The 26,535-nt window shown below is 49.3% G+C and overlaps 1 protein-coding gene and 1 non-coding gene across 4 annotated transcripts in view; one reads left to right on the forward strand and one right to left on the reverse strand.

The window, feature by feature from the left end:
* The window catches only part of LOC119443145 (band 4.1-like protein 4), a 132,835-nt gene that overhangs the window by 28,269 nt on the left and 78,031 nt on the right, over positions 1–26,535 (forward strand). For all 3 annotated transcript variants that reach the window (XM_037708306.2, XM_037708304.2, XM_037708305.2), the window contains exon 2: positions 23,121–23,225. In XM_037708306.2, coding sequence (XP_037564234.1) covers positions 23,121–23,225 — 105 coding nt within the window. The remainder of the gene's footprint in view (positions 1–23,120; positions 23,226–26,535) is intronic.
* On the reverse strand, positions 20,910–20,982 carry Trnat-cgu (transfer RNA threonine (anticodon CGU)). Its single transcript has one exon. It is a non-coding gene; the product is annotated as a tRNA-Thr (tRNA).

The raw sequence follows: 26,535 nt of genomic DNA on the forward strand, positions 1-26,535 counted from the left end.
ATTTCGCGGCTGCGCGTGTATAATGCTATATTACGGTCGTGCATTTGACTGAGCGGTCGAGTTTCGCGGCTTCCACGTGTGTTTGTGTGCGCACGGGGGCGTTGCGCGTCGGCGGAACCGTGCAGCACAGTGAATGCCACGCGAGGGTCTGAAACACGCGACCACCTGCATACCATATTGAACTCATCTGCGACGTTTCTGACATGACGTCGCGTTAACCGCGTTGTGATGCCCACCGAGACGCATTTCTTGTATTTACTCGCTGGAATAAAAGCTCTGCCATTATGTACTAATTATGCATATTTCAACAATAACGTGGTAAAAACATGCGCGTGGAAGTTATGCGCTTCCTCGCACAACGCGACGGAAGATGGCCGATCGGTCTGGTGGAGCCCGATGGAGGTTGTTGGAAACATTTTGCAAACTTTCTTCTTATATATATATTTTTTTTTCAGCATATGTCATATGGCTTCATGATATGCGGGTGTACTCCTGTACGAAATATGTGATGGCGTATTTCTTGGACTAGTAATTCTTACGCACACAATTCTATAGGCGACGCATCGCGGTTGGCGATGCGTCGCCTATAGAATGCGTCGAAAATGCGCTCCATTCGGTGCAACCTTTTTTTTTTCATTCTTTTCGGGTGTATATGAATGTTGCCCTGCCGTTGTATACATACGACACCTGGTTAGCGCTATTGTGAAGCGCTGCGTCTTAACGACTATTGTGAGACTCACAATTTACGAGTGAGCCGTGATACCGTGAACTGGACACCATGCGACTGTACAACATTACCGTGCCAGTTAGCGAATGATGGCGGCTCTTGAGCCCAGAGAAAGGCAGCTCTGGAGGAAACGGCAACTCTGTATAAATTTGGGCCAACAAGTGGCTATATAGCCCTCTGAGAACGAAGTTTTCCGGGAAGTACCAAACAATTTGCCACTATTTTGCCAAATTACCAAACAATTTGCAACAATCACACTGGTGCCGCAGTTCGTTCAGTTATGACTTGGCTGTTTCAGGCCACCTGGAAGCTTAAATTTTCGAAAAGACTAGCCTGTATACAGGAGAGCGATGTGCATCAAATTAACATTCCTTCGTACAAGGGCTTATGTTATAGACTTCCCTACGAGGTGCACAGATTTAGTAGGGGATCATAGCCGCGGCGACGTTTGTCCGGAAAGCACTTGCCGCTCGATCCTCTCACGTGGTGCGCGTATATGCACTCAGTGCGGCCGAAACGGATTCTATTATGCGTGATTGATGTAGCGTATACCTTGCTGTACGTGCGCCCAACGCCCAGCGGAGAAAGGATGTTTGCAATACATATAAACCACGCAGCGCACGCGCACTGACCGCTTGCGGTAAGGTGCGCGTTTTTAGGTTTCCTCGCGGAACCGACGCGCCTCGCTATTGCGGTATATACGCGGCCTTGATTGAAGGACGACGGACCCACCGCGGGATAATGTTCTCCGCGTATACGCGAGAAATTAGTAGCTCATTTGCGCGGGCCGCGTGTGCACCGAAATCAGCCTGTGTATATACCGGAAGACGCGAGAAGATGGTGTCTTAAGCGTTGAGTGAGCACGGCGGATGTAACGAATGATGTAAAAAGATGTATGGGGGACAAGGACGTCCGTTGTTCGGGCCGCTCGTTTGCAACGCGTCCTGAGCTGCTGCCCAGCCCTGTTCGGGTTATTTCGTTTGCGCAGCGCGGTTTGAGGCTTCTTGTCACGGAAGCACGCAGCGCTTGCAAGACGTTGCTAGAGTCAGGGTGCGTCCCATTGGCTCTGTTATCATCGCCGGGGGTATTTAGTTTTCTCGTGTTCAGTTGAGAGAACTGTGAAAATTCGGAATGAACGTATACAGCTTCGATGGCTCACAATAGCCACAGCATCCGCAACTATGAAGAGCTCGCGTTATATAGACACACACAGGGCACTGTGATAACGCTGCATTTCTGTTTATTGACACGAATAAATAAGGAGATGTTGGCACCACCACGTGGTACCGGCTACTCATTTTCACATGGGTAACATATGGAAGTGCATCACATATCACAAGGGTAAAAAAATACGTAAATGACGCATTATATAAGTGGACTCATTGTAAGTGTCAGAAACCCTACAGATACAATGCAGATGCACCAAAATGGGACAAGAGAGAAAAGTACATGATAAAATGACACATTATAAGTGTTGCAACACTGCAAGTGTAATTAAGATACAGAAAATGCCATATATGATAGAAAAAAATGCATACAGTATACATGTATCCATTGCGCATATACGTACATGTACATGTACATATACGCATATATGTACATGCACAATGTCATTTTCACCAGGCAAAACTCGCGCGCACCTCTTATCCTAGTATTAAGACCAGGAGTATAGAGAGCAAATAAAAGAAAGTAGCTGCGTGCAAACAGCGGATAAAGGGCCCTCGCCTCTCTGTATGCACAAGCGGCACTCTGAAGACTCCGTCCATTTCATGCTTCGCCATGCGTGCCGTTCGTGAGAGCGCATACGTGAATTGCTGTCATAAGGGTTGCATCACTCGGGGCGGTGCGAAACTCTCTTCTTTTTTTCTGATCCGACTTGGTTCGCGGGCTCTCGGCCATCCTCCCGCGAGGAATCGCCTCCAGGCCTTCGAGAACAATCGGGCCTCGGGCGGAAGGTGCAGTCGTGTCCGCGCATTTCTTCTATAATCTCTCCTCAGAGAGCCGCGCAAAGCTGAGACGGACTCGCCGCTGCAGGCTGACCCCTCAAAGCAAAGGGCGAGTGGGAGACAGTTAATAGTCCTCTTGCCGTAATCGTCGTCGGGGCGCTCTCCTTTTCCTGGCTGCCTCGGCGGCGAGGCGCTCGTTATCGCAGCGCTTCGAAGCGACATCTGCGCGCCATTCTGTTTAGTCGTCTATACGCACCTCCGAGAGCGCGTGCACACCTGGCGTCGCCGCGGCCTTCTTTCTCCCAATCTTCGTGGAAGCACTCGGATGCTGGAGGATGTATATTCGTATACTTAGGTGCGTGCGTACTATAAGGACGTATACTCGTTTTGTTGATGCTGCGCCTCCGCCGCTGCGGTAATATAGCCGAGGTGTGTGTCTCGCTCACTCACCCTCGCGCGTCCATCCGGGCGCGGCCAGTCGACCTGCTGCTGTTAGACGGACTAAGCGCCGCGCATCCGTGCCTCCGAGCTTTGGGTGACCCGTTTCTCGCGCTCCCTTGTCTTTGAGAGAGAGATCGAGCGCGCCGCTACAGGCTTCGTCGAGCGAGCCGCGATCAACTCTCCTCTGCCGACGACGCTGCTGTTCGCGCAGCCGATGCCGCATCCGCGCGCTGCCAGACCCGTCACGATATACATACGGAGAAACAAAGAAGAGAGAGATGAACGGAGCGCCGGCCTCGAATCCCGTCTAGAATATCTGGCTGAACAACGCCGAGGCCATTTTTGACTGCGACCGCGATGTCGCCGTCTAGAAAAGAAGGAAAGAGAGTCCGAGTCGGGGCACGTGGTATACTTTGATAGCGTTAACTTGCTGCAGAGTCTGTGACACGAAGTCACGTTCTCGCTTGTCTCCGTCACTGGGCCGAGATCAGCTCGGCGACCTGGCACCGTGGCTCGTTTGAAGCGGTTCGTGTTATTATTTGGGTTGTTATCAGACGCTAGCCTGAAGTACATACGGCGTCAAAAGTTCACGGCAGTAGAAGCGGTTTGTATATTTGTTGGCCGTTAGACAGAGCTGTAATCAGTTTCAGAGCCGAATTAAAGGAGGCCGCGTACGGTTTCTGAAATGTATATGCTATTTTACCAAGACAATCGCGACATTCGTGGTCATTGACTTAAAAGACGGATGTCACCTGCAACGTGCGAATACGGTGCGAGTACCGTGCACGGAAGAAAACACAAGAAGGACAGCGCTGTTGTTCTCCGCTCTGATGTCTTTGCCTCTGACCAGGGTGTGGTGAGGGAATTTATTCGAACGAAATGCAATGGAGCAGAAGGCGGTGAGGGGAAGGCGGGATGCGCCTGCTTTCGATCTACTCTTCGCTGCGACAAGGAGGGTTCGTGGGAACGGAGCATCAGATCATCTGTCAGTAAATATCTGAAGTTAGAGCAACTTTATAACATGCCTTTCGCATGGAATTTGCCCTTATTTGCATTGCCGGGACCCCGATTCCACGTGTACGAATCCGTGTGGCCGTTAGCTCTCGAAAGTGGGCTCCCCTTCACGACGAGTCAAGCCGATCAACTCTCAACTGCCCACGACGCTGCTATTCGCGCTGCAGAAGCCGGTGCCGCTCCGCTTTGCCAGACCCGTCACGATAGAGAGAGAGAGAGAGAGAGAGAGAGAAGAAAAAAAAAGGGGGGGGGAGGGGAGGTTGGACAGAGCGCCAGCCTCGAATCGTTGCTATTCGATATCTATACAGCCGAAAGGGCGGGACATTTTTGTCCGTGGCCGGGTCGTGTTTGACCATTGGCGTGCGTACTACTAAAATATCTGTTCAGTCTATAGGATAATTATCTGCGAATTGTAATTAGATGTTCTATGTAGGGACGATTTACTTTCTGGGACATTTTCTTCTTATTGGACTAATACAAGTTACATGCAATTGTGTACCCCCTATACGTACAAACCACTTCTTATGTGTCTAAACACATTTTGTGTATGCTTCCGTCACGTAAAAAGAAATACTTATTTGAATTAAAGCGATGTTACGGATGGTAGAATATGAGGAGTCGATTCCGGTGATCCCAGGACCGCCTTATAATGTGTGGTTGCGGCGGTCGGCCTATAGGTTTCGTGTATTTTGTGCGTCGTGTGCCCAGGGTGGCTGCTTTAGCTCGCAGGCTGCACGTGCACGGCTACTGCATGTTTACAAAGCTCTTCGTTCGTATAAGTGCCAATGGCCAACCGCCTTCGCTAATAATATGTACAGCATCAGTATTCGCAGGCATTTGCTCTTATACGAACAATTCCAGCTTAACAGATTTTTGAGAGACGATTGCTCGAGTAGTCGCGCAGAGATGCGTAGCACATACAACAACCTGCCGGCAGTTTATTCGTGATATCTCTGAACGGCGAACCTATGACACAGCTCGTGAAGCTCCTCTGCCTCACCTGCCGCAATCGAACAGTTGTCAACTCGGTCCACGCGGCACGGGCCATATATATATATATATATATATATATATATATATATATATATATATACGTTTTCGGCAGTGGTCTCTCGGCGAGAGCCTGGCCCGTCCAAAAGCGGCGAGTATGTGGACAGATTCTCCAGCTCCCTCAGCTGCTTACGTGTGAGGTCAGTCAAGGGAGCACCACATGGGCATGGGGTTTGAAGTCCGCGAGGTGACCTATATGAGTGATGTCTATAGTTTCTCGTTTTGAATATATTGCAGGTGATATGTCAGCCTTCTGTAATGGACGATGTCCGTGCTATTGAATCGTTTATACAACAACGAATGCTTCGAATGAAATATCTAAATTAAAAAAAAAAAAGAAACTCCACACTTTTGTGGCCAAAGCCAAGCGCGTTGCGAAGAGATACGCTGCTATGCGCGCATATTGTTGTCCACGTCGACCTTGTTGTAGAACTTGTTATTTGTGCTCTTGATGCTTTTGTTTGGTGCCATTCTCCGTGGTGTTCGTCCTCGCCCGAGCTATATCGACGCGGGCAATCTTCGAAGCACGGGGTGATTCATTATCGATCAGCATTCCTTGGCGGACACGTCTGCTCTTCGACCGCGGCCGTCTCTCGCGCATGCTAATGGGACCCGCATTATCGACGCACGCACACGTCTCCTCAGCTCGGTGAGTGCCGGAACGCGGCGCCGTATCTGCGTCCGATCGCACTGCGGGATCGATACACCGCGCTGCGCGCGCACGCGCAATACCGCGCCGAGTCGTGCGCGATTTGATGGATGCGGCACGCAGTCGCTTTGTGGTTTCACTTTCTTGGGCTATCGGCGCCCATCGTGATTGGCCGGCGTTGTGCGCCCCGGGCGTGGCCGATAACCGCTGCATGGAGGCAGAGAGGATACATAATTCGATCCTTCATACGTATAACTGTTTACAGATTGTCGACGTCTTTCTGACTAAGTTTGTATATAACTATTGAGTCTGAGCATCGCTCGTGTCCACCTGCTTCAATAAAATAAAATATTGTTCCAAGATGAACAGTATTGTGGGGACAACTTTATCTAAATCCATAGAGCCAGGATCGAGGTAATGTAACGATTCTATTCTAATCATTCTCCTTTTTGCGCTACGTCGCTTGTCCGAGCAGTCTTTAAGAAGTCCTTATATTATACTATGCCGGCCCTGATTTGATTATTGTATTAAGATCGATGCAATTCTCACAGCGCACAGTTGTATTTCCGTGACACAGTCGTCTTCACTGATTATGCGGAGTATGTTGGTGTGCGCACTATGTATGCTACAACGTGCCTGCAGCCATTGAGCTTGAGACCTGTCAAATGGTGCGAAAAGAGTGGTCGATGCCTTCGGGCGTTTGTACACCATACTGCGCCCCGAAGCTGCGATGTGCGTATATATATCCGATTTTACTTCCCCTGCTCTAAACCCTCGCTTCAAGCATGGATGCCATGAGGCTGTCACGAGGTGGCGGAGAAAACTTCTGGAGAACGCATACGCTGTTCGCATGCTCGGCTGGTGTCGTTGTAACTTATATAACACGTGACGTGATATTCGAACATGCAACAAATAGGATCATGTGTGCGGGTGTTTGCTGTTCTGCACAGGGAGCGTTACGTACAAGGCCCGCCACTTTTAGGGTGAACACCTCATTAGTGTTCAAGAGCCTATAGCAGTTGATGTTCAGCACAAGAAAACGATAATTTCTTTTATCGGTATCATCATTAGGCGTCGTATTCGGCACATTTCCCCCGTGAAGTAGAAGGCATGTTGAAGTTATACCAGCCTGAATACTAATGAGGCGTTTCCTCTTACACTGGACGACCCTGTACGTCGTGAAGCAAGCAGCTTTATTCTTCCCCCCTTCTAAGCAAAATTCGAATAGGATAAACTCAAAATTTTTCAAAAGTGACGTCGTGGGAAATAAGGAATGCCTTTTACTGTAGTCTGCCTGAATAGCTAGTATATGTAGTCGAAGGCCCAGGGGAGTGGTCACAACTATCACTGAAGAAAATGACGTAGACGAATGTTTCAATCGAGTGGATTACAGAATCCGGCGGTTGCTCCGCAGCGGCCGCGCGCTGTGCCGCGTTGGTCTGAACACGACACGATACACCTGCGGGCACACGTCAATATGCAGTGCGCGTCTGTTTAGTGACCCTTTTAATCGTCGCAGCCGTTCAGGTATCACTGCGCGCGAGTGACCCAGCTTTGCAAGGGACCGACTGTACCTGGCACCATTAAGCGGTACACTTTGCTCGACCGCACGCCGAGTGCAATAAGGAGACACGCAATCGCGCCGCGATAGGCCCACATCGGCAGCAGGAGGAGCAGCGGTGGGAACCACGGCGTTCGCCGCAGGGTGCCCTCGCGGAATCGACACACGGAAGCTCCGGCGCTCCCTGTTTGCCAGCGTAACTGCTGCCCCGTGGTGATAGCCTTAATCGGCCTTCTCATCGGTCTGTGTTTACCTCTAACACTTTGTAACACGCGGTTGGTTCGCATCGCTATTTCCCCGCCCACTTGATATGCTTTCCGCGCATCTTAACTGCCCGCTGGTTCACAGGCCCACCTACGGCTAATGGTTGTGCTAAAAAAAAAAAGGGGGGGGGGGGGGAGGCAACGTCAGATGCAATGGGCGATCCTTAGCGGTACGTTGCAGGTGAGAGAGCGGACGTATATAGTTGGCGGGCTTTATGGGACGACTTGCGAACGATGAACGCACGCATCCGTCCGTATGGGTTTCAAGCAAAGGAAGTGTCCGGTATACGGGACAAACATTTACTTTCTCCGTAAGAAAAAGGAGGCCACGCGCATAAGCACGGAAGGCTCTCGGCGCGCTCATGTAGACGGAGGCTTCAGAGTCGCCGCCACGCGCGCTTATAAGGCGAGCCGCAGCCAGCGCTGGCGTAACAAAAGGGCAGCTTGGTAAACCTGGTGGCCGAGCTCGCGCTTTGCGAAGCAGGGAGACGACGGAAAGGAAGAAGAAAAGAAAAAGAGCAGCCAAGGGTATGGACGACGACGCCGCTCAAGAAGACGACAAAGCGGTAGAAGACTTGAAGAGCCCCGCACAGGCCGTGCATAGCCTCATCAGTAACCCCTCCACGGGTCGCGGAGACTGCGTCGCGCCGGACAATGGCCCTTTACGAAACAGCCGTGTCTTGGTTTTCTTTGCCTTCTGCTTGCTTTTTTTCTCGTGGTCCTCTAAAGAGGCTTTTTGTCCCGGACGTAATCGGCACGACTATTCTCCTGCCTCCCCCGTCGCTGCTGCGTCCGACGCATCCTTTCTGCGACTCGCTCGTCGTCTTCACTCTGTGCTGTGTCGTGCGTGCGGCGGGGCCTCTTCCAAAACCTTTCTCGTGGCGCGGGCCGCCAGCGTTCCACAATGGCTGCGTGTTTAGCTACGCTGCACGTGTTTTGACGACCGCTTTCTGTAAGAGAGAGAGAGAGAGAGCGGTGGACGCTCGTTCACATTGGACGCGCTTCCTTCGAAAGGGCAGAGCGCGGAGCCGGACAGTCGAAACGGGAACCCGCTGGGCAGAGGCGTTCAAAGTGACCCCTGTTTTGCCTTTTGTCACCGCACTTATTAGTAGATGAGGGAGACCCCTTTTCAATGCGCTCGTGCAGCCGTTGATGATAGGTTGCTTTTCCAGAATGGAAGCGAGAAAATGGTATTTAGTATTTTCTCTTACCAGCTCTATGAGCTATTTAGAGGACAAAGCAGCATATCCTTGCGCTTGTGCCGCTGCATGTTTAACTAACGCGAACTACTTCTGAAGTACCCCCTTTGTGCGCGCCAAGGATGTAGAGATGTTAACATTTCCCATCGTAAGCTTATAGCCAAAGACCGGCATAACGCGTAAAGCGTATTGATGACCTCTACCTTCTTTTGTTGACCGCCACGTTGCACACTTTCCTGCGCCTAATATCTGAAAACCTGATGAGGTGCAGTCTTTGGAGAAAGTTTCGAGGCCACTGTGCCTGTGGCCCCCAAACCGTCGGGGCGCCGCATACCGGGCTCCCTACGGAGTTTGTCGAGTGGGGCAGTGTTACTTGCTCGTTTGAGCTGAGGAGACTCAGCAGCGCAGTTGAGCCCCTCGACAGATCGTGTCACTGGCAGAGTGGTTCCTAAACTTTGGATGAAGACTGTGCTTAACGCAGTCTTCTTTCGCATTCATTAATAAGTGCAACTTTCGTGACTCGATGCCATGTGGAAACGAAATACAATACTGCCACGCGCATTCGTTCCTCTTACTGAAAATCCGCGTCGTGGCAGCGCCTTCCTTACATGCGTGCAAATGTCATTTTCCTTTCGTGCTCACGCAAGGTCGGTATGCGCTTGTCTCTGCCGTGATCTGCAAGGCTCGCGGATGCGGCGCTACGGCACCGCGGAGGCGGCGCGTAGCTAAACCGGAGCAACGGCGGCGATGGTGGTGGCGACCTGCCGGAGGGTCAGCGGCAAATAACAATTGCCCGCGCTCGTCGTCCATCAGCGCCGGGGGCCCTCCCCCTCTCTGCGTGGTCGCCTCTTCTGCAGGGGACGCTCATCACGGCTGCAGCGCGGGCGCCTCGAAGGGGCATCTCTCGAACTAGGCTGGATTGCTCGTGGCGCTCATTCTTGCCTGCATAACACGGGGGCGCCCCTATGGGAGAAACACCGTTGTTGGCCGGAGCAGGGTCGCGTATATACTCGTCGCCAGAAGAGCTCCGACCGCCTCGCTGTTCCTTCGTACGTGCACGCATGGTTAACATTCCTGCCTTCTCCCTTTCTTTTCCCCTCCTCATGTATACGTGAAAGAGTAGCGCTAATTATACCGGACGAAATTGAACGTTCAATGAACCGCAGATGTGTACAGATTTAGCACAGTCCAGTATAGCTAATTTCTATTACACTGGGCACTTTATACCATCTTCACCCTGAACTTCGCCATATCTTTTGCCCTGTTGTTTCACACTTTGGCAGTGTACCAACCGGTTCATTATAGGTACAACTTTTCTGCTATTTCGTACTCGCGTGTACGATTTGTCTCACTAAAAACGTGCGTAAATTAATTGAAGACTTAACGTTCCAAAGCAATTCACGGGATATATGAGAGACGCCGGAGTAGAGCGGTGAGAGGTGAAGGGCTGGTGGAAGGCTTCGGACTGCAATTCCGACACATGCGAGTGTTCTTGCATTCCGCCCCGGCCGGGTATCGAACCCCCAAACTCGTGCTCGGCAGTAGAACGCCATAGCACACAGAGGCGCCGCAGAAGTATACAAACATGAAACTTTGTGTAAGCTAGCTATGTGTGGTGCCAACTATACATTCCCAGATTCGAGACTCACGCATGCACGTATAGAAAAGAGCGGTTCATGAATAACAGTCGCCCGTGAACGGTATGATAGCGAAGGTACAAAATCGAAGGCACTCGCTAATAAAGTCAGACCGTTCGTATACTATACGGACGAACGGGTGTATGCGCTCGGGTGCGAGCTATACCGAGCTAACGCTATAGCTCTGCAACTTGCATAACACTGCACGCTTCTAAAGAGACAGATTATGGGCATAACGACGTGCTGCACTTGGCCGCGTATAGTATGCACGTATACGCGCCAAGGCATAACTGTGAGCGGGATGTTTGAGTTGCGGCCGGGATCAATGTGCGTTATGGGCATGGCGCACACGTACCAGTTTTTCTTTGTCACGGTTTATTCGCCGCGCGTGGCCGCAGAACCGCATATGTACCAGGTGTGTCAGCGTGTACCTATTTTTATATATCTCACGCTTAAAAACAGTGCGGTACAGATAAGGTACATGTTCATCATACCAACGTAGAATTTCACTTCTCTGTCCTCGTAATGGGGAGGCCGCGTTTATGGGGGTATGAGCCATTGCTTAAGGGGGTATGAGCCATTTATTGTCTTACGTAACGGTCATATTTAATTTTGAAGCATTTTAATTTCGAAGAGTCGCAAGCGGCAATGGCAGGCGAATGTTGTTAACTACGCCGCCGAGCACACTCGAGACATCGAACGCAAGCAATAACGGCGGACTGAGGGCATACGGTCAGTGACGTCGATCTCTCCATCGCAGCCGAACGTGTGTGCAACCTCATAATTGAGAAATACTTTAAAAAACCCAGTGATAAACACCGGGGCCGCACGTTTCAGCTTCGCTGGTTATAACCATCTTCACGGAGTGGAAGGGCCGACGATTTTTTTTTTTTTTTTTTTTTTTTGGGGGGGGGGGGGGGGTTGCTGTTATCGACAAGTCGTTTGCGCCAACCGGTGGACGTCGGGAAATTGTACAATAATGAGAATAAGTTTACTTGATTAGCCAACTATACTAATTAAAGCTTTTATTAGTAACTTCAGCCCACAAGTAATAGTGCTATTGGACTATTGCTATTGGACAGGTTTACCCATGCAAGCAGTGTTCGTTTGGTAGGAATAGTGAAATTATACCGCCAGTTTTGTAATATTCGTGCGCGAAATCTGCCGCGAAATTAATACATTAATACGATAACTTCGTTTCGTAGTGCACAAGGAAGGCTTCACTGGAAAAATTATGCTTGTGGCAACACCAATGTATTCGCATTGCGTTTGGGGAGTGGTGCTATACAGTTCCTGTGCTAAATGGGCACGCCTTGAGCTCTTACCCCGATTCACTTCGCAAAGACAACATAACGTGCGTGCGAACTTTACTAGATAAAATGCTAATCAGTGAATTTTAGTTCAACAAAGCTTCTTCGAAACTATCACAACAGTTGCTAATGTTTCACAAAAAAGGCTCTTATACGCTGTAGAATTGTTCGTCTATGAGCAAATCCCACCCAATCATGATGCTGGCCGTGTTATTAACGAAGGCGGAAGAAGGCCAGTGGCGAAGCGCACTTATACGAACATCTTTGCACATTCGGCTCCAGTTCCTATGAAACCGAACAATGTTTACTGTACAAATCTCGGAAGCTGTATGTCGTGTATGCCAATTACGTATACGAAGCGAGCCTCGTTCATGTTGCAGCAGGACGCGCTGCTGCGCGGATATTTTGCGTGCTCTTTTTTTCCCCCTTCCTTGGCGTGCTCAATCTACGTGACGTGAATGCGATAGCATTATTTCTCGTTCTTTTTGAGGCGGGCCTTTCTGTTGAGCACCGCTGTATAGGGCAGCGGAAGGACCGCCCGAGGCCCTGTTCACCGTTTTCTCGTGCATATATTTCTAATCACCTCCGTGAGAGCAAACTAGACTGGGGTGGAGCCACGTCTCCCCGTTGAGGCTTCTATGAGCTCTCCCAAGAATGGATGTAAGGGAGTCGTTTCCATGCATACACGCAACGCCTTTCGCGCACTTCTTTTGTTAACTTCTCGCCGGGCTATATTGGACCAACTCCCACCTATATAGGGCGTCATTTGTAGCACTCGCGATGACGCGGGCCACAACAGAAAACAAGTTCTGAAGTATTTGTGCCCTTGAACTCGGAGGCGGAGGCGGCTGGTTGCGCCATTTCCTGTTTTGCACAGTGAGCCATATTGCTGCTGCTAGATCGGCAGCCGGGGTATAAAGTTTTTTTTTTTTTTCATTTGTCTATAACATATTCTGTCTACTCCACGCCTTCGATTTCGATTTGAATAGCGCGCTACAACACTTTACCATCCGCTCGCATAACAACCGCTCGCGGTTGTTATACAGAATGCATCGTCGGTGACAAGCAATATACAGGTAGTACGATTTTAGGTGCGATCCGATGTACGACTTGTCGCATCAGAAGCCGCATCCAAAAACGTTTCGATCAAGTTTCATCGGATTCCATCACATTCTGTAAGGTTACAACAACAGGAGCAGCCATCTTTCAGATTCGTTGCATGTTATATCGGATGCACCGTGTCGTCTCGTGCGCGAGTATATACTTGCTGTATAGGCGGCTGACCGCTTCCGCTCACATCAGGTTTAGTGAACGGCTCTGCGGTTGCTGAAGGCGCCCTTTCTATGATAACAAGTTCCACAGAGAGCGCGACAGTAGCGTTGTAGATCTTTCTTCAGTGTCAGCAAAACATGTAAGTTGGCCACGCTCCGGGTTGGATTAAAGAGCGAAATACACATACATAAAAACCGAATGATTCATCTTCTATGCACAAGACGTTCACAAACTTCCAAAGAGTTTCCAATGGGCATCCAATTCGTTCCAACAAAATCAAGAGTGTTCCATGCAACAATCCGAGCAGCCTATCTTTCCGAGAACGTCGTCTGACGGATCGGAAGCATTGTTTTGATGCATGTGTATTTCTGACTGAAGAACTGGCGTGCCCGTCGCTATATAGTGAACGTCTTGCACTCCATTTCTTCTCTCCAACAACACCGCTCATTCCGTATACCGGTTATTGCAAGGAGTCTGCATCGGCGTACATAAGTTCACGCCATCTCACTCGACTCGGGTTTTCGATGTATGCTTCGAGGCGTCTCCCATTGACGAGCGAACGAGCGAGCGAGCGAGCGAACGAACGAACGAACGAACGAACGAACGAACGAACGAACGAACGAACGAACGAACGAACGAACGAACGAACGAACGAACGAACGAACGAACGAACGAACGAACGAATCTTTTGTTGAATAGTGGTCGATGGTCTAAATGGGCAACGGGTGGTATGACAGGCAAGGAAGACATTGTGATAAATTCCCTCCGTTCGTTCGTTCGCTAAAGTTCATAGTTAACGGAAGTGGAAGATGGTAAATTTCCTTGACGTTCGTTTGCGAGCACCGACGGTCAAAGTGGTCTCTCATGCGGCGGCTGGAGGGACCGCAGCTGTCGTGGCACCGCCGAGTGTGGAAGCGGCGTCAGCACGAGGCAAGCTTTTTCCGCGGACGTGCGCTGAGCGCTAAGCAAAGCAACAAACATAAGAAAGCTCGTGTGTATACAGGAGAGCGGCGTGCACGCTGCATCGCGTGCGTGACTCTTTTCGCAGAGCGCGAGTGAGCGTCTTCCAGGGACCAAGATTGGTCTCCCTTTCTTTCTTTCTTTTAGAGTCTTGTGACCCGCCTCTCGATCATTCACATAGGCACTCCAGCACGGACACCGTGCGGAGTGTCCCGCTCTTCTTGCCGTCCTATAGCGTATACTATATTTCTTTCCCCTTGGAGCAGCGCCCGCGGCACCTTGTATGGCGGAGAAGCAACGGGCTCGCGCTGTGGCCTGTCAGTTGCGGTTCCACGCAGGTGTTCCGTTGACGAGCTGCGGGCGGCTCGCGCGAACCGAGTCTGCCTGCTCTCCCACGATTCGTGCAGCGCACGGCAAGAAAGAGGCGGCGCCGTCCGCTCAGAGACAGCGTCCCCACAGCTGCTGGTCGCACAGCGTTTTAGGAATGTATTTTGTCACTCGGGCAAGAAGAAAAAGAATGCACGCGTTTTGCAATTAGTTGCCCCCCTCCTGACGGTGACATGAAAAGCCTGCGGGGTCCTCCTGCCGCTCGTGAAAAAGTCAGCGCTGTGTCTTTCTTACTTTCTTGTCCAGTGTGGGTTGTTTTCGTCCTAAACAAATGCTGTTCCTGACTCGCGGTCATCATTATGATCATCGTCATAAACATAGAAAAATGAGGCTCAGGTGGCCAGCTGAAGCTACGGTGCCCGTGGCAGGGAAAACTCTCCTCCCATATAGTACAGCCCATCGAGAACGCACTACCGTTTCTCATAAAATCTTCAACCTCCTCCCCCTCTTCACGTCTCCCGGGATCGTATTTTCGGATGACCACTTTCGGGGATACACTTACACTTTTGCGTGACGTAACGGCCAACGAGATGCCTCATTGGATCGATGAGCGTCCTGTCCGCTGGCGTATCCGATTCCCGAAAGTGATGGCGACGTAGAATACGGCTTCAACTGCGCCGCCCAAGATGATTTCGAATAAGCGTTGCCTTCGTGCTGGCTGACGAGCGTTTTCTGACTCGGGACGGTAGCAGTCGGTGTTAACGGCGGATTTTAAGGCGCCGAAATACAGCCATGCAGACGCTTCATCAGCGTTTCTCAAGCAGAATAGCTACTAAAAAATAGGGCCAACAAAGTTAATTGGCTACATGTATACTTGCAAATTTACATGTTTAATAAGACCTTCTATGTTCACGAGCATCCGCGAATGCACTTTCGTTCCTTTTGGTTACCATTCTGCTGCTGTAATCGGCCACCAATTTATCGTTTATGTACGTGCATGACTGGGCCAACTATTCTTATTCCTCAGCTATACAGACTTGCATTAACTCGTCTTTGATCTCCGATCCACGCACCTGTATGTCAGCGTTACGCATGTACTGCTTGATCAGCTGACGTTGGCTCTGCTTTCGACAGCGATACACGTACGGTTCTACGATGAAACGGAGTTCGTTCTCGTCGTCGGGGAATAGCTGCTCGCTGTGCTTAAAACCGGACTCCTCGGATGCACACGTGAGTGTGTTGGCCTGATGGGGCAAACAGGTTCACGCAAGGCGCCGAGAAATGACTTTAGCGACGCGCACGACTTTTTCCCCCAGCTTCGCGTCTTTCCGGGAATGGGCGCAAACGAGCAACACCTTTCATCATTTCTCTCACATTAGGACACTTCTTCCGGCGCGGTGAAGAGTAGATATAATACGAAACACAGTGCTATATGGGGCCTATATGCGCGGCAGTGCGTGCATGTGCGTGAAATGGTTTTCTCCTTGCGTTGGAATGCGCTGAAGCTGAGACTACGACAAACCGGATGCGACATAGCTGTGAGCCAACAATGAGGTTATAGTTTTCCCTTTGAAAGTTTCCAACTGCGTGGTTGTACGTGTAAGAGAAATAACCGTGGCGATGGCGATTTCCTGAATGGCCGCTCGTTTGACCACTTAATTGACTGAATTGCTATTGCGCAGCACGTGCCCTACTTGGAGTCCATGTGACGTTCCCAAACTTATACGGATTTGTTGAAGTGGCATATCATCATCGTCATCATCATCATCATACTATTTTTATGTCCAGTGCAGGACGAAGGCCTCTCCCTGCGATTTCCCTGTCTTGCGCTAGCTGATTCCAACTTGCGCCTGCAAATTTTCTAATTTCATCACCCCACCTAGTTTCATGCCGTCCTCGACTGCGCTTGCCTTCCCTTGGCACCAATTCTGTAACTATAATGGTCCACCGGTTATCTACCCTACACATTACATGGCCTGCTCAGCTCCACTTTTTTCTGTTAATGTCAATTATAGAGTATCGGCTATCCCCGTTTGCTCTCTGTTCCACGCCGCTCTCTTCCTGTTTCTTAACGCTACGCCCAACATTTTTCGTTCCATCGCTCTTTGCGTGGTTAACTTGTTCTCGAGCTTCTTTGTTAACCTCCAAGTTACTGCCCCATATGTCAGCACCGGTAGAATGCATAGACTGTACACTTTTCTTTTCAACGACAGTGGTAATCACCCAGTCAGGATTTGGTAATGCCTGCCGTATGCACTCCAACCCAAATTTATTCTTCTGTAAATTTCTTTCTCATGATCAGGGTCCGCTGTGAGTAATTGACCTAGATAAACGTACTCCTGTACAGACTCCAAAGGCTGAATGGCGATCATGAATTCTTGCTCCTTTGCCAGGCTATTGAACATTACCTTTGTCTTCTGCATATTAATCTTCAATCCCACACCTGCTTGGTTAATGTCCTCAGTCATTTGTTGCAATTCGTCTCCATTGTTGCTGAATAGGACAATGTCATCTGCAAACTGAAGGTTGCTCAGATATTCGCCGTTGATTGTCACTCCTAAGCCTTCCCAGTCTAAGAGCTTGAATACTTCTTCTAAGCATGCAGTGAAGAGCGTTGGAGAGATTGTGTCTACTTGCCTGGACCCCTTTCTTGATAGGTACTTTTCTACTTTTTTTTTTTTGTGGGGAACCAATGTAGCTGTAGGAAAGTTGTAGATGTTTCCCAAGATATTCACGGAAAACACGGGGAATGCGGGAGATGGAAATTCAAGGTGATGAGCAAAGCGAGAACAAGGAGCAGGAGCCAACGTTTCGACAAGGGGACTTGTCTTCTTCAAAGCGCTTTGAAGAAGACAAGTCCACTTGTCGAAGCGTTGGCTCCTGCTCTCACCTTGTTCTCGTTTAATTTTCTCATCGCCAAGATATTCACGTGGCATATACTGAAAAATAAAATATGGTTATCCCCTTCCCTGTTCCCCGAGTGCAGGGCGTGGCAGGCTATAGCTCACCAGCTAAAAGCCCGAACACTATGCCTTTCCTATAATAAAACCTCTCTCTCATCTACCCTTGGATGCGTTCCTGTACAGGGTACCGCGACGAGTATACAGTACCATCCGCAGTTCCCTTTCCGATTTGTTACGCGATCTTTGTGCTTTCGGCTAGGACGTGTGCCATCATAATGGGGGCACAGCGGTTACGAAGCTAGTCTGTTTTGTAACATGGAAGATGTAGACTGTTCGTGGCAGTATTGCACGTAACTATGCGGACTGCATGAGCGCTCAGGTCAGTGGTCACTCTCGGGGGACATGGTACTGCAGGAAGTGCTTTCTGAACACTATATAGTATCGGTCATGGCTGCTTTGATTTAATGTATACGTGTTCATTGAGTTCTTCCTGCTTGTGTTCAGTATATCTGCATCCGCGGGTCGCTGTCGCTTGTGCATGTTTAACAACTGCTTGTTGGAATAGCTGCCGGTAAATCGTGATCGCTAGAGAGATGATATATATAGCGAAATAAGCTGCTCACGCGCTCACCTGTAATAGGTTCTTGCGAACGATGACTTGTCCTCCCTTTGGTTCGGGATATCTTATAACCATTCAATACGAGCTAAAGCGGATCCGCGAACACGCGCACAGGTGCGATCACAAATGAGAATAATGCAAAGCAAGTAGCACAGGATGGAAAGAAAGCGAACCAAAGCCGCAAGGGCGCGCACCTCAAAGCCAATGAGGGAGAGGTCAGTGCAGCTAGGTCCCAATCGGGGGCCTGCGTCCAAGTTCAGGTGCAGCTATGCACGTTTGGCAAGCTGACCTTGGGGTCGCGTCCGCAATGCATTATGTCGAAATCGGAACGTTCATTTATTGTCCCACAGAATATTTAGTACTTACGCGGGTTAACAGCGCACGCAGGCGAAAATCGGGAGTGCGGACGACCGAATCGGGCCACGAACTGGCGCTGCTGCTGTGCATTGTTGTTACTGAGGGATCGTGACAGGGAGTGCTGCAGCGCTGGCTCCGCCGCCCGCATGCTTGCACCTTCGACGCAGCGCCAACACCGCGGTCCTTGTCTGTTTTCTTCTTCCCTTCCGAGGCTTACCTGGGCATTTAGCGGCGGTAATGGACCTCTCAATGGCTCACGTAAAAGCACACGACCACGCGCGCGCGCGCGTGACAGCGCCCCAAAATAGGCTCCATCCCCGAGCGAAGGCACGCGACAGGCTAACTAGCAGCGGCGGAGAGTACACTGAACCGCGGGCCGATCACGCCTACTCACCCCCGCCCCCGTCGGGCCGGCCGCCCCCTTGGGCGCTGTGTGTGGATACGCGTGTACTCCGCGTTCCATCGTGTGACCCGCGTTCGTGCCAGGGGCCATGGAGCCCGGACCATTATTATCGCGCTGCATCACGAGGGGGTCGCGTGCGCGAGGTTATCGGGCCAGGTGATCGGTCGGCGCCAATCACCGATCGCTGTGCATCGCCCGTCTACAGCCGAGAAGAACGTGCGGCTGCGCGTCGTCATCGCCCCGTCGTGTCGTGAGCACCGCCGCCGCTTCTTCCTCCTTCGGCGACCGCGCGTATAGTAGTTGCTTTTGTTCCCGCCCCATGTCGCCGTTTAATCAAGGACCAAGTAGTTCCCTCCCCGCCGGTCCTCGGCCGCGATGTTTCTCAGGCGTCTTTGTTTCTGCTGGCCGTGCGCATTTATTCATTCATTCATTTATTTATTTAGCTTCGTTTTAGGCGTACACAGTGATATACAAATCGGAGACGAGTGTTCGTCGCTCGGCTCTCAAGTGCGTGTTTCGTGCGTGCTGTATGCGCCAGCAGCTGCGAGTCATTTTCGGCTCTGCCTCGAAGCATGCGGGCGTCCGTTCTCGTTAGCTTCGAGCCAAATCCTGGCGCAGCACGGGGCAATTACGCGTCGGCACGACCCTTGAGAAGGCGGAGAGCCGAGTCGTATATAGAGAGGTCGGTGTTAAGCGCTCTGCAGGTGCACGGGCCCGCGCTGCTGGAATGCTGAACTAGAGATCGAGTCTCCAATACCGCACGACCTCCTCTGCGTTCTCGAAGTATGCTTGTGCGCGCGCATATGCGCGTGTGGAAACACGTTAAACGTCTATAGTGACGACGACCTGACCGTGAGCACCTGAGAAGCGACAGGCGCCATTTTCGATGCGCCAGATTGCAGACCCAGTGGCGCTTTCTTTCTTTTTATACTGTTGGGAAGTGCATCTCTTGTGAGCTGTGCGTTGACGTGTACGGAACTTTGCTCGCAGCTCTGCGAAGTGACGCGCGGGCGTGTTGCCCGACAGCTCCGGGTCGCGTGATGCAGTCTATTCTCGGACGACGAGCGTCTCGCGAGCGCGCGGCTTGTAAGCTGACGCGTTGCGGCCGCGGACAATGCGAGAGGAGTCCGAGACCGGTCACGCGTCGCTCCTATCGCGCTGATCCCGTTCTGTCGTCTGTACTGTTTTATCTTCCTCGTTCTCTCCGTGTCATCTCATCTCGTGGGTGTTGAAGGCGCTCGTCCACTCTGCTTGTACACATACAAGCCACGCAGGTCATCTTTTGACACGAGGCGCTGAAAGGTGACATCGCATGCCAAATGACTGGACGGCTATCAACAAGTGACAAAGCTATCTGGAACACCCATGCATAAACTTCGTTGCCAAAATTTGGGACGAATATCTCGAAACTATATAGCGAACCGCGCGCGGGATTTCGGCCAAGTGGACATGTGCTGAGTGCATGCCCAGCTTGAATACTGCAACTCGGGCCAGGAAATGGCTCATTAGTAAGTAAGTAAGTGAATGGTATAGTCAATTTCTAGTAGTTTATCGGCGATAAACGCACATTTTCTGTTATCTACCAGCTCTAATAGTTGTGCTGCCCAAAAAAATAACTTCTTTGTGTGCATTACACTCTTTTTAAGAATTACGTCGCTGAAAAGGGCGTGAAAGAAACAAGGCTTGGGAGCGGGCTAGTTGGTAACCCATGAGTCCCAGGGGACAGCTGGGAACCAAACATATAACAAGCGCTAATTTGCTCAGTTGCTGAATTGTGCTGAGTATGTTGTGCACACTTCTCGTTGTTTCTTCTTGTTTTTTTTTTATGTTTATCTTAGTTTTTTTTTTCATGGAACCTCATTGTATATATACGTGTTATTTCTCCGAATAAAACAGTTGCGAGTTAGCGCTTGTCCATGTCTGGTCCCCTGGGTCAATTTCGCGCTTCAACTTTACTCATTGATGGAATCAGCATAGCAAATAGGTTATGTTGCTTATAGTGAATGTTCCTCATAAAAAAATATCTGAATGCGTGGAGGACCGCAGGCTCTGTTATTTGATGTTATATATATATATATATATATATATATATATATATATATATATATGAACGAGAGGAAATGGAACCGAGGGCTCTATGTTTATTAATCATATCACAAGAAGCCAACAAACATAGACAGCAAGAACAACATAGGGGAAATTACTTGTACTTACTAATTGAATTAAAGTAATGATAAATTAGTGGAAATGAAAGTGGATGAAAAAACAACTTGCCGCAGGTGGGGAACGATCCCACGTCTTCGCATTACGCGTGCGATGCTCTTACCAATTGAGCTACCGCGGCGCCGTTTTCCCATCCACTCATGGGCTATTTGATGGCTTCTTATGATATGATTAATAAAAATTGAACCCTTGATTCCCTTTCTTCTCGTTCATTTCATAACGAGGGTCTCTAATCCGGCAACATTGATGACTTCAGGTAGCATATGTGGGTTTATTGACCAGTTGCCTTCACTCAAAAAGATCACGTACTCGTGGCGCCCACATCCGCCGCTAAGGTTTGTGAGTGGTGGCGCTGGCTAACACTCCCAGGGCTAGTTTCTAGTTGTAAGTGTAACATGAAAACGCTGCAGTTAACTAAGCCGATTGTGAATCCGACTACACGTGGCCTTCCCGTGTCAGGATTGTAGCGCGATCTCTTTTGCAGCGTTATAGACTCTAACTCCAGGCCACAAGGGACGTACATATACGTCAATAGGCATGCGCCTTAGGTGTCCTGCAATTTTGGAGGGCTTGATTGCAATCACTGTTGCTTCGTGATTACAATGTTCAAAAGCAGAGATTTATTTCGCACCATGCACCACTTCGTTGGCGATGAAATGTTCTCGTTGTACGGCTGTAAGGTGCGCATGTTCTTTTTTTTTTTTTCTAGCCGTAATAACACCTCGGGACGGCTAGAGTAAGCATCCGCACGCACGTCTTTGTTCGTGGCTCCGTACGTGATGTACGGCGCATTGTTTTTTCGGCCCACATAAACGCGCCAGGCTTCTTCGTGCGCTCTGGAAACATTGTGTACAAATGAAAAGATCGGCCGACGACCGAGCTATATGCCCGGAGTATACGGCTACTCATTGGTGTTGACGCCGTGGTGAAGGCTTGTATTTCTATTACGTTGCATGTGGTTTTCGTTCATGTTCAGTTTATTCATGCCGTGCGTGCCTATACATCAGTGGATTCCTTTTAACGCGATAGCTTTAAAAAGAATCCACTGATGTATCAGAAGATTAAAAGAAGAATAAGCCTCAAAAGATAAAAAAAGAGCATTATACAGCGTGGGAAACTGGGCTGCACATCCATTCAGACAGGCTTTCATGGAAACAAATGTCAGGCTTGCTACGCACAGTGCTTGCTATGTCAGAGGGAAATGATGGATAGAAATCGTGCCCGTTAGAGTAAGGAGGGAGAAGAAGGGGAAAAAAAGTAAACGTGCGAGCCAGCTAATTCGCTAATGAAGACAGAAGAACCTGAGCCTACCTGCGCATGGCACCTGAGACTGCCTTTTGCGAGTTGTAAAAACTTGTAGGACGCTTAAGCTTCGCCTTTAAGAGTAGAACGCGATAGCGTTATCGGGACCCGTTCGCATCGCATCGTTCGCATACGGCAAGTAGACTTCATTCACTGCAACACTGAACATGGGAAAGGCAGCTTACAAAGACCAAGCTTACACCGATCCCCTTAACTTTTAAACTGAAATGCATTGCTGGAAAGACGTTTTTCCAGGGGCAAAACTTGGTGGACGCTTAAACTTCGCCTTCAAGAGTGGAACGTGATAGCATTCAAAGGTCCTTGACTGTTTTTCACACTTCCCGGCAACTGCAGCTTATGTAACCGTAATGTTTACCGGGAAACGCTGGCGGTCAATGCTATGCACGAAGGCGCGCTTTCTAGTAGAAACGCGGTCTCTTTCGTGGGCCGGCCTTTTTTTTTATTGTTTGCACCTTTAATATTTCAGCCTGAGAAGAGCAGCGAGCTTAACTCATTGAGTCATGAGAGAGAGAGAGAGAGAGTGAAGAGGAAAATGCGCTATTTTATGCAAGCCTAGCACGGCTCAGCGCCTTGGTGAAGGGGAGGGGCACATAAGTAATTTTTGATCTAAGAAAATTGTTTTTCAGTCTATTTTCACGTTGGTGCATTGGTGAGGGGTATATCCTGAAGATGCTCATCAAATACAAATGGCGTCTCCGTTTACCTGTTCTGACCCTCAAATGAAACAGCACTGTGAGTGTACGTGTACGTGCGCGCGTGCGTGCGTGATTTTCGAGAGGGCGCGGAGGAAAGGCGTTAATTTCCGCCGCCATATTGGGAGCGCGGCTCAGCGCCTCTCGAATGTCGCATACACACGTTACAGCTATAGTTAACTGAATATGCAGCGCCGAGTTGTGTCAGTGAAGTATTTATTTTTCTTTCTTTTTTGCGTTTCAGAACACTTCCCGAGGCCAGGACCTTCTGGATGTGGTCTACAAGCACCTGAATTTGCTGGAGACAGCGTACTTCGGCCTGCGCTTCGTCGACACCCTGGCGCAGACGGTGAGAATTAATGTCCACCAGGTGTTTAACATGACGATGAAATACAGTGTGTGCTGGAATCCTGTCAGGTCGGAACAATTGGTCATCAACAAAGAGAACTCCAAGCGAAGACGTGGACCAATAGGCGAGGCGACCTGAGTAATAGTATACTAGCTCCATCGGCGTTGATTTACTGCATATGTTGAGTTACTGCACGTCCAATCCCCGCCTCCCACATGCACGTACTGTGCAAGCGTATGTAGGAGACGGAACCAAAACGAATGCATGACAACTTACGCTCTGGAGTCTTGTTTATGCGTTGTTTTGCTCAGACCGGTGACATTTGCGAAGAGCACTTTTCTTTTAGCGGGAGGGACGCGTCGTTGTGGTTGTCGGTTGTATAAGCTTTCATAATACTGTTTATGTAGTTATAACGGACATGTCATCGTGTTACGTGCTAGAAAGTTGAGACGTGATGCGAGTGCATGCAAAGAAAGACAAATTCTATCAAGTGAATCCACTTATCCCGCCTGGCTGTTCGCAACCCCGCAGATGTGATGCCTGCCGAGTTTGTAAGGTATGAGAGAGAGAGAGAAAGGAAAGGTAGGGAAGCTATAGCCGGAAAAAATCCGGTTTGCTTCTCTGCACAGGGGAAAAGAGATTTGAAGAGATGGAAGGGAGAACACTATCACAGCGTATCTCGCAGGTCCGTAGATTGCTGGAAGGGGAACTGGCGATCTGGGTGCCTTTAGCGCATGCGGTCGTTGCACTGACAGGTGTCGGCTGTCTCTAAGGTCGTGCACATCACCCGCCTTTGCGTAGTACAATGTGGACAGCTGCGCAGTATATATATGAGCATTGTTTCCTCACTAGCCACGTTGTCACATGCAGGTATAAGGTACACCCATTTATGAACGAGTGTGATTTCGTAAACGCGCGACACAGAGCCACAACCGGTACATAAGAGTTTGTTCACACCTTGGCACCCCAGGTGGTATACAGATCTTCCAGTCGGGAGTCAGTGAATGTAGGCGACTGTTCGCGAAGCTTGTTGAGTTCTACGAGGACAATGTATACAGTCGCGTGCCATGGGGCAAAGTGTAACTGATGTGCCTGTTCTTGCGAGTGGAATTAATGCGTACATGTCACAGTTGTGCGCAGAATGCGCGGATTCATCAGTGCGATCGTTTCTTTTGGCACCGCAGTGTGCCGCAGCAGCGACTGATAAAGTATATCGCATTCCTGTTGTGTTTCTCGGTGGTGTAAGCTTAGTCTTATCTCTGATAAAAGTTGTTTATGAGATCCGTGGCTCATAGGAGTTTAAATACTTTCGAAGGCTATCTTCGACTCGCAAAAAATGGTGCAGTGATGAAGTGGCTTCTGAAGAATAAACTCGAAGCACAGAAAGCTCCGCTGCCCGGGACTGTCACACTGAATCTCTTGATCTTGACGTAATACAACAGACTTCATTGGAAGGGCAACTGCGCCTGTCTCACTAACAGAATTAACAGAACCGTCAACACACACACACACACACACACACACACACACACACACACACACACACACACACACACACACACACACACACACACACACACACACACACACACACACACACACACACACACACACACACACACACACACACACACACACACATATATATATATATATATATATATATATATATGTATCACTCCGACGAAGGCCGGTCCTCCGGCCGAAACGTCAGTCAGTAAATATGCCATAAACGTTCGTCTTTTTTTCCTTTTTTGAATATATATATATATATATATATATATATATATATATATATATATATATATATATATAGGAAAATCAGAAGCACAACTTCGCGGTTATCTTAGGTTTATTATTTTCCCAACAGTTTCGGTCGGTGGACCGACCTTTTTCAAGGGATACAGGAAAATATAAACAGACTCTTGCAAGATTTTCCTGTATCCCTTGAAAAAGGTTGCAAGATTTTCCTGTATCCCTTGAAAAAGGTCGGTCCACCGACCGAAACTGTTGGGAAAATAATAAACCTAAGATAACCGCGAAGTTGTGCTTCTGATTTTCCTAAATACGCTTGGCCCATTGAAAAATCCAGTTACTACTATATATATATATATATATATATATATATATATATATATATATATATATATATCTCATAAGAAGCCAACAAACATGACACAAAGGGCAACATAGAGGAAATCACTTGTACTTACTAATTGAAATAACGAAAGTGATAAATTAACAGAAATTAAAGTGGATTAAAAAACAACTGTCCGCAGATGGGGAACGAACCCTCGTCTTCGCATTACGCGTGCGATGCTCTCACCATTGAGCTGCCGCGGAGCCGTTTTCCCATTCACTTTCTGGGGTATTTATGTTTTTACAACTAGAACTCACCCTGGGAGTGTTAGCCAGCGCCACCACTCACAAACCTAGGGGCGGATATATATATATATATATATATATACGAACATGAAGTCGGGTGCCGTGCGCCTCGTGTACGGTAGAAATTACAGCGTTGCTTGTTTGAACGATACTAATAGCACTCCAACTTTTCTTTTGATGCCGGGAATAATGAGCCTGCACGTTTTGTTGGTGCACGACGCCACGAAGGCGACGGCCGTCTTCTAGCAGGTGTTTGGCGTACGTTGTACATGACCGCATTGTAGGCGGGTAAGCCAGGGCCGGTATTTCGTAGCGATGCGTTATGCTTTATTCTATGCTAGTCTTAACATCCACCGCTCACGGGCGGCTGATCCCGTTGATAACGTGAGCGGACCGTCGCTTTGACCGCTGACCAAGCGCGAAAAGGCCTTAGCATCGGAAAAGCATCACTACAATATACCGGCCCAGATGTAGCGACGGAAGGCGATTAAGGTTTCTTATATGTGTACTATGGATGTCAAATGCAATACACGCGTGGTGATCGGGTGATCTCGTGCAAATGCTACGGTAACCACTGTAGATGCACGCATCGGGAGTCCAAGGCAGGTCAGGAGTGCTTGCGCTTGGACGCTCTGAAGTGTACGGATGTTGGTCACGCAAGCGTTTCCCAGCACATGTACGCTATATACACCTCGGGAAGCCCAGAAAAAGTTGACAGTACGATTGCAGCATCGATTGTAGCATCAATTGCACTATGAACTCCAGGACAATCCGCCTAGAAATCCGAGAAAATGAAAATTGCTGTCAAACCTTTTTCTTTTTTATTGCGATAGCAATTATATGGACACTCCAAGCGGATTTCTGCCGTCGCCGTGAGGTTCCGTATAAAGTCCAAGGGCAATAAAATCGTCGCCACGCGCCGTAT

This window comes from Dermacentor silvarum, chromosome 2, assembly GCF_013339745.2.
Source record: "Dermacentor silvarum isolate Dsil-2018 chromosome 2, BIME_Dsil_1.4, whole genome shotgun sequence".
In the NCBI taxonomy this organism is placed as follows: Eukaryota; Metazoa; Arthropoda; class Arachnida; order Ixodida; family Ixodidae; genus Dermacentor; species Dermacentor silvarum.